At 36.5% G+C, this 13,259-nt stretch overlaps 1 protein-coding gene across 7 annotated transcripts in view; it reads right to left on the bottom strand.

Annotated features, from left to right (window-relative positions):
- The window catches only part of FOXJ3 (forkhead box J3), a 142,787-nt gene that overhangs the window by 12,646 nt on the left and 116,882 nt on the right, over positions 1-13,259 (bottom strand). For all 7 annotated transcript variants that reach the window (XM_061122232.1, XM_061122234.1, XM_061122230.1 and 4 more), the window contains 5 exons: positions 10,252-10,380; positions 6,796-6,970; positions 4,232-4,657; positions 2,894-2,995; positions 2,349-2,540 (listed from right to left, as the gene is read on the bottom strand). In XM_061122232.1, the coding sequence (XP_060978215.1) occupies positions 2,349-2,540; positions 2,894-2,995; positions 4,232-4,657; positions 6,796-6,970; positions 10,252-10,380 (1,024 nt within the window). The remainder of the gene's footprint in view (positions 1-2,348; positions 2,541-2,893; positions 2,996-4,231; positions 4,658-6,795; positions 6,971-10,251; positions 10,381-13,259) is intronic.

Below are 13,259 nucleotides of genomic sequence, written 5' to 3'. Positions count from 1 at the left end.
ATATATATATAGTCAAATGATTTCTGACAAGCTGTTCAAGACCATTCAATGGGGCAAAAGACAGTCTTTTCAACAAATGGTAACAGGAAAACTAGATACACACACACACACAAAAGAATGAAATTGGACTGCTATATAACACCATATACAAAAATTCACTCAAAATGGTTAAGACTTATATATAAGACCTAAAATTTTAAAATTCTTAGAAGAAAATAGAGCTTCATGACATTGAATTTGACAATGATTTCTTGGATATTATACTGAAGGTATACAGAACAAAAGAAAAATAAACAACACTAACAACACAGTAAAAAAGAAAACAAAAGAATGGGAGAAAATATATGTAAATCTTATAATTCATAAGGAGTTAATATTCACAAATAAGGAGAATTCCTAAAACTCAGCAACAAAAAAACAAACCTGATCAAAAAATGGGCAAAGAACATTTCCCAAAGAAGATTAAAAAAAGGCCAATAAGATGAAAAGATGCTCAACATCATTAACCATACAAATCAAAACTATAATGAGACTCTACCACACACCCGCTGGAATAGCTACTATTGAAAAAAGAGAAAATAACAAATGTTGGCAAGGATGTAGAGGAATTAGAGCCCTTATGACTGTTAGTGGGAATGTAAAATGGTACAGTTGCTATGAAAAACAGTATGATGGTTTCTCAGAAAATGAAACATAAGAATTAGCATAGGATCCAGCAATTCTACTTCTGAGTATATACCCAAAATAACTGAAAGCAGGGCCTAGAAAATATTTGTACTTTCATGTTCACACAACCTTTTTTACAATAGCTAAAACATGGAAGCAACCCAAGTGTTTATTAACAGATGAACAGATAAATGTGATGTGTACAGATACATAAAACCACCATATGACCTAGCAGGCACACTCATAGGCATATACCCTGAGGAAGCCAAAACTGAAAAAGACACATGTACTGCAATGTTCACTGCAGCACTATTTACAATAGCTAGAACATGGAAGCAACCCAGATGTCCATCGACAGATGAATAGATAAAGAAGTTGTGGTACATATACATGATGGAATATTACTCAGCCATAAAAAGGAACACATCTGAGTCAGTTCTGATGAGGTGGATGAAACTAGAACCTATTATACAGAGTGAAGTAAGTCAGAAAGAGAAAGATAAGTGTCATATACTAACGCATATATATGGAATCTAGGAAAATGGTACCGAAGAATTTATTTACAGGGAAACAATGGAGAAACAGACATAAAGAACAGACTTCTGCACATAGGGAGAGGGAAGGAGAGGGGGATATGTATGGAGAAAGTAACATGGAAACTTACATTATCATATGTAATATAAATAGCCAATGGGAATTTGCCTGTGTCTTAGGAAACTCAAACAGGGGCTCTGTATCAACCTAGAGGGGTGGGATGGGGAGGGAGATGGGAGGGAGGCTCAAGAGGGAGGGGATGTATGTATGTCTATGGCTGATTCATGTTGAGGTTTGACAGGAAACAACAAAATTCTGTAAATTAATTACCCTTCAATTAAAAAATAAATTAAACAAAAAAAGACACAGAAATGAAGATTCACAAAAAGGACTAGGGCTAGAGCATATGGAAAGATCAAGTATGTGAAATAAGCTAGGATAACAACTGAATGAAGCAACTCAGGATAGAAAAAGAGGGCTTTTCAGCATCAAGTTTTAAAACAAGACAATGAACAGGAAAGAAGTCAACTTGGATATAAAAGGCATCAAGAAATTAAAATGACAAGAGAAAGAACCTGGATATTAAACACAGAATATAAACTTTAGAAAACTGTAGGCACTGCAATCTCACGGAATAAATGAGATGGCTATAAGCAGAAAGAATAAAAGAAGAAAAGTGAGATGAAAAATACAGAGCACAAATTTTGAGTTCAGAGTAAAACTTAAATGAGACTTCCATTATGTATACTCTTTAAATAAATTAACTTTAATTTTAACATTCTTAGAAGATATATAATATGTGTTGATTTTCATTGCAAATCTATACAAATTTAAACTGGTAAAACACTTTAAAGCTATGTTCTTATCACAATTAAAATGTACATATCCTTAAGACATTTTCTTGATTGGTAACTTGAAAGGTTAAAGATCACAAACAATAAAATAATCAAGTAAATAAAAACAGTTTCTTTTATCTTACTTTTTCTAAGATATACGTTAAATAAATTACTTGATTTCATTTATTTCTTAGAAATAAAAAGATATAAATGGATCACTTCTATCATTAACAACATATCAAGCTGCCCTAAACAGTTACTGAAGATGAATGAGAAAAAGAGAGAAATTAAAGAAGAAAATTAAAGCCACACCTGTTCCGATGTGTTGGGAAGGTTTTGCTGGATGCATGGCACCATGACAGACATTCTGCTGTACATTACTCTGTGAGTGGATAAGGCCAGTTTGTGTAAAGAACTGATTAAGAGATGAACAGAGATCAGCAAATTGAACCTGATCTAAAGACCAGTTCTTGAGATCTGCCTGTCTCATACTCTCCATCAAACCTATGAGAAAAACATTAAAAATACTGTTAGCATGGTCCTGCAAACATTGCAAAGAAAACAGCAATTTTTTTCCAGCCCTCAAAATTTCCACTAGTAATCTTTTGCTTGTGATTATTTTCTAAATTATTCAGACTGATTCTTATTTCCCTCAGATCTCTTGTCTGTGACCATTCACTACATCAACTGGCCAAAAGACTTAATTAAGAATTTTACAAAGTGTTGTTTTTAAGCATAGTACCAATTGTAAAAGAAACACTATATAAGGAGATGCATATTTCAAAGAAACTTACAGTGTACTCAAAAACACACGATCATGTATATTTGGTTATAAGGCAGAAGGAACCAATACTCACCTTGGAACTGTGAGAGGTCTACATCTGACCAATTAACACTGCTGGCAATTCGACAGCTTTCTTTGAGCATATCAAGTGTTGCATACCAATCATTTGAAACACCTACAAAAATAATACTGACAATATTATAAATCTTGGATAGCAAAAGTTTGAGCTAGCCTTATTCCTGGTATTGGCTGATCCCAATCCAGTTTTATAAATGGATTCAAATCCACCATATCTTGTGTTGGGGCAATCTGTTCTGTGAGACAGGCAGGAAAGGTATTATTTCTCTGCACTTTACAAATAAATGAAATTGAACCTAGAGGTGACATAACTTAATAAGACCACTGTGTTTTATCCAAGAATTGAAGCCAGTTGTATTCTGCAAAATTCCAAGAGGCCCCATTCACCTTGCAGAAGTCTGTGGCCCCTTTGGAGTTGTGCAATGCAGAGACTGCCTGGTCTGTGAGCAATGTCAGTTAAGCATCTCACCAGAAACCATCAAGACCTATCTTATGAGCAACAGACGTAAAAAAAAAAAAAAAAATTCAGGGTATGAATCTGTCATTCTAAATGAAACACTTGGCAGGAATATGGAAAGAAAGAAAAAGTGGGAACATTCAACAAAGTACAAGACTTCCTTGGTGGCTCAGGCAGTAAAGAATATGCCTGCAGTTCAAGAGATCAGGACTTGATTCCTGGGTTGGGAACATCCCCTGGAGAAGGGAATGGCTACCCACTCCAGTATTCTTGCCTGGAGAATTCCACAGACAGAGGAACCTGGCAGGCTACAGTCCATAGCATCACAGAGTCGGACATGACTGAGTGACTAAGCAGACACGCCAGACTAGGCATTTTATATTTGTATTTCCAATATGATCCTCATAACAGCACTGTATACTGGTGTTGTTTTATTTTTATAGATAAAAAAATAACAAGACTAAAAGAGTTACTGCACCAAAGATCTAAGAGTCATAATGAGGATTGAAACACATAATGAGGATTGTGTCTTTTAGACACAAATCTATACTCTTTCTTCTATACCATACTGAATCACAATAGATTGAAGACAGACTGTGCATTACATTCTTCTTTAAAATGCTCATTTTCCAGAAGGACAAGGAGTTAAAAACCAAAACCTGCAAGGGTTGCCGAGTTTGCTTATATTAATAAATTGTAATCAAGACAATAATCCAGGTTAATCTATGGATTAAACAACTTACAAACAACTATAGGACTAGAGCAAGGAAACATAAAAGACGACAGATTAGAAGAGTACGGACAGAAAACATATATAAGCCCCAGATAAGAGACTGGCATTCACAGCCAAACACAAGTCAGAAGACAAAAACTTACCAGAATTACAGGATACCTGTTGTGGGGGTGGAGGTGCCTGATGTGTCAACGTCTGATGCGTCTGATGCTGGTGGTTCGGATGGTGCTGTATGTGTTGGTGTGGAGACGGGTGCTGGGGGTGAGGTGACTGGAGCTGGTTGTGTTGCGGTGGGTGTGGTGCTGGGTGCTGGGGACGCTGTGGATGCTGCGGTAAACCATGCGGTCTATGGGACGGATGTGGAGACGGCTGTGTGTGCATCTGGGGATGTGACAGTGAGACCTGTGCAACCGAATTACTGCCCGTGGTGTTGAGGGCACTGCCGTGACTGTTGGTCAGGCTGCTTTGGTTGCTGTGTGGGTGAGAGCTCACTGTACTGCTGGGAGAGTGCTGATAGGAACAAGAAGTGTGGGACTGCTGGGAAGATTCGGAAGGGATGTTCATCAAACCTGAAAGCAGAGAAAGCAAGATCACTGATGGTCAGATTTCAGTTGTATTTTATGACAAACATTTGCAAAATTATTTACAGAGCAAAAGTATATGCTGTCAGGAAGCAATTCTGGTTCAGTTTAACAAGTGCTGATAGAATATCCACCATACCCTGGGCTTTGGGGTTACCGAGAAGAAACATCATTCTCTGTCCTCAATAGCTCATGGCCGAGGGGAAGAAACAAACACTTGAGGAGATTATGTCCAACATTGTAAGTACTAAAGCAAAAGTAATCAGAGGGAATACAGAAACTCTGCTTCTTCCCTGTTCTACCTAGGAAGGGGCATCGAAATATAAGGAAGCCTTCTTTGAAAAGGCAATATCTGGGTTGTCTTGAAAGATGTGCTGTGCTGTCCTTAGTCGCTCAGTCACGTCAGACTCTTTACAACCCCATGGACTGCAGCCTGCTAGGCTCCTCTGTCCATGGGGATTCTCCAGGCAAGAATATTGGAGTGGGTTGCCATGCCCTCCTCCAGGGGATCTTCCTAACCCAGGGATCCAGGTCTCCCACACTGCAGGTGGATTCTTTACCAACTGAACCACCAAGGAAGCCCCTTGAAAGATGACTAAACATTAAGGGAAAAGAGGATGAGGTACTGAGTCACATACAAGATGGTTCTCTACAGATCTGAAGACCTTCAGCAAAAGAGAGTAGAAATAAAGCCCATTTATTTTTGATCTCTTTCTCTTGACTACTCCAAAAACTTTAAATCCAATACGGCAATTTAAGAGTTAAGATTACATATTTCTTAATGCCAAAAAAGAAGAATTAAAATCTTTGCACTACAATTTATACACTTGGTAACTCTGGAGAGTTATTAACCTCACCAAGCCACAATCACCTCAATTATAAATAGGGATAACAATGGTACGTGCTTCATAAGAGTTGTTGTGAGGATTACAAGCCACTAAACTGTGTCTGTCTCAAGAATGTTCCATAAAAGTAATGACACAGAGCACTAGAGATGCCTGGTTGTTTGTTTGTTTGTTTGTTTTGCTTAGTCTTAAGGATTCCAGCCATCTTGGGCTCAAACATGAGAAATTGTTACCACTGATATTTCAAAGCCAGTATTTTTGTACTGAGATCAGCAAAGCTGGATCTGCTTAGCAAAGTCTTATATGGGTGGTTTTTTTTTTTTTTGGCACTTTTATAGAAAGAAAATTTAATATAAAATTTGAGAAAACACGTGACTCTTACTTTAATCAGAAAACTAACTTCCTATACAAACTACGGATACTCACCAATACATGTAATATTTACGTATAACATTAACTTTCATAATATTTGTCAGCGATATGTATTAAAATGTAAAGGAAGGGATTTTTGTCTATTTTGTCTACTGCTGTGAACAGGTATACTCTCTGACCTGGAATATAGTTAACCTGCCAAACAAAGCAATGCTTCGATATTTGAGTTCCCGACAATTTCTGACTAGTGTTCTATGGGTGAATAACAATGAGACATCTTGATTCTATCCTATGACTCTGATTAAAATTAAACCAGCAGCTGACAGAACAGTAATACATAAATGCACCTGAGAAACCCCAACATAAATGCAAAAATCTAGTATGTGGTTGAAATATAATACTGCATCTCAAACAGTATCTCTTTTAGCGTTAAAGCTGACTTAAGTATGTTGTACAAAATAATGACTACTAACTACGATGTTTACTTGTATGTGTCACATATGAAATCACAAATTTGGTGCTACCATACTCTAATAGCTACCTCTTTGATAACAGCAGTCAGGACAGAAAAGCACGGCACATCTACTCTTGTGATGCCACATTTACCACTCAAAACACTTCGCATGCTAGACATCACTAACTGATCATGACAGTCCTTCCCACATGCCACAAATGCAGTGTCAAAATACTTTAACACAGTGCTCCAGGATACCAGTAGTAATCAAATGAAGTAGGCATGCATGACGAGATAGATTTCTTATATATACAGACTACAGTAAAGGCATAAAAGGCATTCAATCCTTATCATGATGGTAATGTTCTAAGATTAAGGAAATATAACAGTGTAATCTGAAAATAATTCTTTAAAAAATTTCAATAAACAATTAACAAAAAAGTATTAAAACTCACCTTGTTGACTAAGTGACTGCTCAAAAACTGACTTATAAAGGCTCCGAAATGAGGCACTGAGATCTTCAAAATTATATTCTGAGAAAAGCAATTGTTTGTCTCGTTCTGGAAGGTTGTACTGTGGCTGCTGCTGAGGCGTTAATGACTGAGAAACTTGTTCTGGATGGTTTGTCACCTAACAGTAAAAGAAAAAACCTACTCATTTAGTAGCTTTATATCAGAATTGGTTTGTTATATACAATATGTAACTAAAAATACTAGAACTGAAAATAGAACCCAAAGGAATTAACTTCCCTGCCTTTGGCTTTTCTATCATTTATTAAACTGCATACACATAAAAGGCACACCACAAATTGTTAACTTGTCTCTTAAAGACTCACAGAAATCTAATCCAATCTCCACATTTCACAGTAGGAGTTAAGTATTCAAAGAAGTTAAAGGAGCTTCCCAAGGTCATAAGAAGTGATAAATTAAGCCTGGAACCCTTCCAGTTTCTGTGAAATTTTCATCTCAATTTCCACAGAAGCAATTTCATCTCAAAGACACTATACTCTGAAACTAACATTTCTCATCTGTTTATTCAATTAACCTTTAAGTACTTATATACTATGAGTATTGCTGAGTCAGGTTGCATGACACTGCCCAAAGTAACAAGGAACTTCGATACATCTAACTCATTTGTAGGTGAATTTTTCCTTTTTAAATGAAACTTTGGGGAAATGAGAAGTGAAGGATAAAAGACAAAGGAGATGCTGAGAAAAACAGATCAGGGCCTTCAGCTCTGAAAGGGAAAAAGAGTACCTTGAACACCTAAGTAAGAATTACCTCTGAAGACAGCACAACTAGAAATAAAATGAATGAAACATGATCAGCAATATCTCTTCAAGATATTAAGCAGTGACAAAACACCATGTTTTAGTGTTTTGCAAAATTAAATGAGACAGGAGCAGTGACTATAAGTGGGCTTCCCTGGGGGCTCAGATGGCAAAGAATCTGCCTGCAACGCAGGAGACCTGGGTTCCATCCCTGGGTCAGGAAGATCCCCTGAGGAATGGAATGGCTACCCATTCCAGTGTTCTTGCCTGGAGAATCCCATGGACAGTGGAGCCTGGTGGGCTACATACTGTCCATGAGGTCACAAAGAGTCAGATATGGCTGAGCAACTTTCACTTTCAGTGACCATAAGTTTATACAGCCTTTCAAAATGATACTCACAAGGAATCTACAATGACCTGAAAAAATATGAATTTTGTGTAGGGCAATGGCTTCATCAACTGGCACTCTAGTGACCTTAAACGTCTCCACACAGGCCATGTAAGAAAGTGTCAATGGCAGAATGACCTAGGCCTTTGAAAATACTGTGATTACCCCAGAACAAAGGATGATGAGTGGCCTTACAAGGAGCAAATTATTATCTGATATTTTTCATCCATTTTCCTACTTGAGGGAAAGCAGTCCCTCTCTCTAACTTAACAGGAATCTGCCAAGAGATGGTTTCTCATCTGCCTCCTTGTTTCCAGTTAGGGAGGGGACTTTCTAAGTTACAGCCTTGGAGTACAGCTGCAAGTTGTGTAACAATTTAGGTACAGAATGGAATTTGCTCCTCCACAACAGGCACCCATCGCTTGTGTAGTCCCTCATCTGATTCCTTTGGTTTAGTGTCATCCTGTGGGACGTAGGGAGCTGACACCATGGTGATCTGGCTTATACAGTATGCATAAGTAGTAAAACTGTCACAATGCATTTAGCCTTACTGTGTCCTTAAAAGCTCAATCTATGGATACGTGATAAGCCCAACAACACGCTCACACTGTATTGTTGCTTTAGGAGCTCTTAATGACTGATTACCTTGTTAGATGAAGGAGAAAAATAAAAGTGGTCCAACAGTGTCTAGTTTTTAACAGGGGAGTTTAACTCTCTTACATGCACTGGAATAACAGACATGTCTGCTCCCACTTCTGTCACCTGTTTCTGTAAAGGCTTCTTTTTTCTCTTATATTCTGTAATTTTGAATTCTGTATTCTTTGATTTCATTTCACAATTTTCTACTCTAATTATTTTAAAACAACTTAAAATTACTAAATCTTTGCTGAGTTTGCTTCAGTGCCCCAACTAGTCCTTTTCTATCATGACTTCATCATTACTGAGTAATTTAATTCACCACCCAATCAGCTAAATATGTAATTTTTTTTCAGAAGGGTCCATGAAAACAGGGGTAGGATGCTTTCCAAACTCTGTATTAAAGAATGTTTTTTTTGACTTCACAACTGAATGAAAATTTGATGGGCATAATATTTATAATTCCAAATCTATTCCCTCAACACTCTGTATAAAAGTGTTCCATTATCTTCTGGCATTTAGTATTATGGAAGGAAAGTATGATTTGTGTTTCTCTGAATGCACCCTATTTCTTTTGCTAGAGTATCTATGATTACTTCTGAAATTTAAAAATTTGTCATGATGTGTCTAGATAGTTTTTTCCATTTATTTTTCTTAGAGCTCATTAACCCTTTTATTATTTATTTCTTTTGAAAACTGCTCTGTACCAACTATTTGGGGACACCTATAATTTGCAGTTCTCTATACCTATTGTATTCTTTAACATAACTGTTATTCCTTTATCTGTGTTTTTCTGCGTTCTTGAAAAATATTTTTCCCCCAGAGCACTGTTAACAGTTTGCAGTCATCTTTTTTTCCTACACTCAATGTGAATTTTAAAAGTTTTTGTTTCCCTCTTGTTATTTCTTAAATTCGGGTCCCCTCTGTCCCTTTTACTTTTTCCTTGTGTAAGCTTTTACCTATTTACTCATCTTGGAACAGAGAGTGACTTGATGAGATCAAATTTGTACCATGAACAGTGTGGTTGGTGTGTGACTCTCCTGGGTTCCCTTCTGTCTACTGTGGAAGATAGTTGCAAGATGACTTGAAAAGAAGTATCAGATAACAGGGGTCAGCATAGGAGCAGGAAGACTCACACAGGTCCCTTTATAGCATACCTTTGTTCTCTAGACCCAATCTAAAAATACAAGACTGGTAAGCAACTGGGTACCAGGTCATCCTAACATTTGGGGTTTGTAGAATCCTGTTCTCAGATACACTTCTGGGAAACAAGGTGATATACACATCCTCTAAGCTCTTTTAACCAAGGGCTATAAAATACCATCAAACACAGCTTTAGAAAAGTAAAGTAAAAATTCTTTTCCTATTCCAATTGTTTTTCACTTGGACATGGAACAGATTAAGTAGACCAAAATATATAACATAGTACAACAATATGTTTATATTTAACTTGCTACAGTATAATAAAAATCTGTTTTACTTATCTAAGCTAATGATCATTAACTGACCAATGAGAAATATACATATTCACTTTTTATTTGCATTTCAATTACACTTGGTTCAGTTTTAAGCACTAAATGAGTACTCAACAAAGGAGTTAACTTCACGAAGACTTACCGGTGTGTAACTATGCACGCTTCCAACACTGTTCAAGTTAACGGACGCCAAACTCTGATCTGAGAGACTGTTGTTAAGGCTACTGCGTGGGCTATCACTGCCATCCTGATCAGTGTTGTACAATGTTACCTACAATGAAAAGAACAGCAACACCTGAATGAGCAATTCCCACTATAAAAATTACATTTTAAACTCTACAACTCTACAAAAATACAACTAACCAGGAATATGGAAGGAAGGCAAAATATTACTGGTCTTTCCTTTGGTGTTTACCTACCCCCAGATCTGTGCTCTACACTCACTAATTCCATGCTCACCACAAAATAATTTACTTTCAAACTGAAGGATATATCCCATCTAGAGGTACATAAATTCAACTTTCTAAATGGTATAATTAGTTCATCAACATTTAATAAGGGGATTATAATAGATTTTTACTGTTAAATATTTCTATAATGCATAAACTTATTTTTACTCGAGCTTCAAGCAAAATTGCTCCTTCCTTCTTCCAAAATCTTAGGCATCAAGAATACAAAAACCAGAATTTAGGTATCATGGTGTTTATAATATTGAAAACCAGAAACTTAACCATCCAACATATTTGCAGAATCAATAAATATGTGACCTGACTTTAAAATAATATGCAAACATGTACATTAGATATGAAAGAACTATGTATCAAACTGTTACCGATGGTTAACTGGCAGGTGGCTGGGTATCCCTTAAGACTTTCATCATTGATGGTATATATTTTTACAATGCTTAAGTCTGTATATAATATGCATTATCATTTTTAATTAGAAACAAGAACAAAAAGATATTTTTAAAAGAGGAAATTAGCCCAACTATCCTTTAAAGTTCTATTCAACTGCTACTACTTTCCTTTCTATGCTCCTGCTTTTGTGGGAACAATTAACAATTACTCCTGCACTAGCAGGCAGTAACTCCAGAGCCACCTAGGAAGCTCCCATTTGATTTTCTGGTCTAATTAATTTTTGTTAAATGAAAAAAATATATATGTATTTATTTGGCTGCGCAGGGTCTCAGCTGCAGTATATAGGATCTTCAATCTTTAACATGGCAATGTGGTATCTAGCTCCCTGATTAGGGACCAAATCTGGGCTCCTGGTATTGGGAGTTCAGAGTCTTAGCCACTGGACCACCAGCGAAGTCCCCAAACTTTTCTCCAATAGTAGACTGTTAGCAACTTGAGTTCCCGCCAAAATAATCATAAGCAGTGTAATGCTTTCTACTCAGTATACAAATAATAATACTTGCAAATTTAATGACCAATTGAGCTATCACCACTCTTCTGTCTGTACTAAAAATGGGATCAAGCCCAGTGCTCATTTGTCCAAAGTTGAAAGTGAAGGTCGTTCAGTCATGTCCGACTCTTTGTGACCCCATGGATTGTAACCTGCCAGGTTCCTCTGTCCCTGGAATTCTCCAGGCAAGAACAGTGGAGTGGGTAGCCGTTCCCTTCTCCATGGGATCTTTCCAACCCAGGGATTGAACCCAGGCCTCCCACAATGCAGGTGGATTCTTTACCTTATGAGCCACAAGGGAAGCCCCCCAAAATTTAAGTGGGTAGCCTATCCCTTCTCCAGGGGATCTTCCCGACCCAGAGATTGAACTAGGGTCTTCTGCATTGCAGGTGGATTCCTTACCAGTTGAGCTACCAGGGAAGCGAGGCATATATGCCTCTATACTTCAGGTAAAACCAAACTGTCTCACCTTCACATCAGCTAGGAATAATTATGTGTCTACGAACTAATGAAAGTGTATAAAGGAAAATGAGAGGAAATAAAACTATGTCAAAGATTTTTCTGGCATTTCCAGTATAAATTTCATTTAAAAAAAATGAACCTTACAGGCTCTTAAACAATAAAATATCAACAAATTACAACCACCCTATCTATAGTCATTCTGTTGGCTGCTCATTCTCTCCTGTCCATGCTGTTACCTATTACTCAAGTCAGAAATAGTCCCCATCATCTTAGACAAATCCTCACAACTAAGGAAGATAACACTGTTACTAAAATGTAACAGAGCAAATATACAAATTATAGTTTGTTAATTAAAAAATGGGCATATTCATGGAATCATACTCATGTAATCAACAGTAGTTCTCAAACTCGGATCGTAGAAGCCTTTTACAGTCTTAAAAATTAAGCAGTCAAGAAGTTTTTTGATATATTTATCAATAACTGGCATATCAGAAATTAACAATTTTAAGTATTTATTAATCTAAAAATAACAATCACAAACTCAACCATGTAACATAAAAAAATTTTCTTTCAATAAATAAGTAAAATTAGAAGGGTGCCACTGTTTTACATTTTTGTAAATCTCAAACCCTGGCTTAATGGGAAAACAGCTAGATTCTCACATCTGCTTCTGTGTTCCATTTGTTGCAATTTGTTGTTCAGGTGGAAGGATAGGAAGAAAACCCAGCATCACACACACACACACACATATATATATGGAAAAAGGAAGAATATTTTAATAGCCTTTTCAGATAATTGTAAATAGTCTTTTTTGATACTACACAAAAATACAAGTGGCAATATTTAAAAGATTAGTTGCAATAGAGAATCTGAAACCACATGAATAAATTATCATACTCTTCTGCATTATAATCCACTTTCCACTTTGTATTTTGAATGCATCATTTATGATTTTATAACACTATACATTGATCATTTGAAAAATACTGTTCACTAAGCATTGCAGATCTTCCAAATACTGACGTATTTCATTACACAAAATCAAAACATCACACTTGTTAACATCACCAATAATCTCACTAGAAAAGACTGTGAAGCTATCAGACTCACTGCAGTGGATGTAAGTTTTCCAAACTTATGTGTTTTGCTTAAAAGCTCAAATTTTACCATTGGCTAGAGAGACTGTTAATTGTTTTCCTTGAAGTGAGAGGTTTATTCATTTTCAAGAAAATATCTGCCAAGTACTCAAATCTGAATATTAGTGCCAGTTGGTCTTTCATG

Source organism: Dama dama, chromosome 20 (assembly GCF_033118175.1).
Source record: "Dama dama isolate Ldn47 chromosome 20, ASM3311817v1, whole genome shotgun sequence".
Taxonomy (NCBI): domain Eukaryota; kingdom Metazoa; phylum Chordata; class Mammalia; order Artiodactyla; family Cervidae; genus Dama; species Dama dama.
Note: the sequence above shows the minus strand (reverse complement) of the source record. Positions and strands in the feature narration are given on the sequence as shown.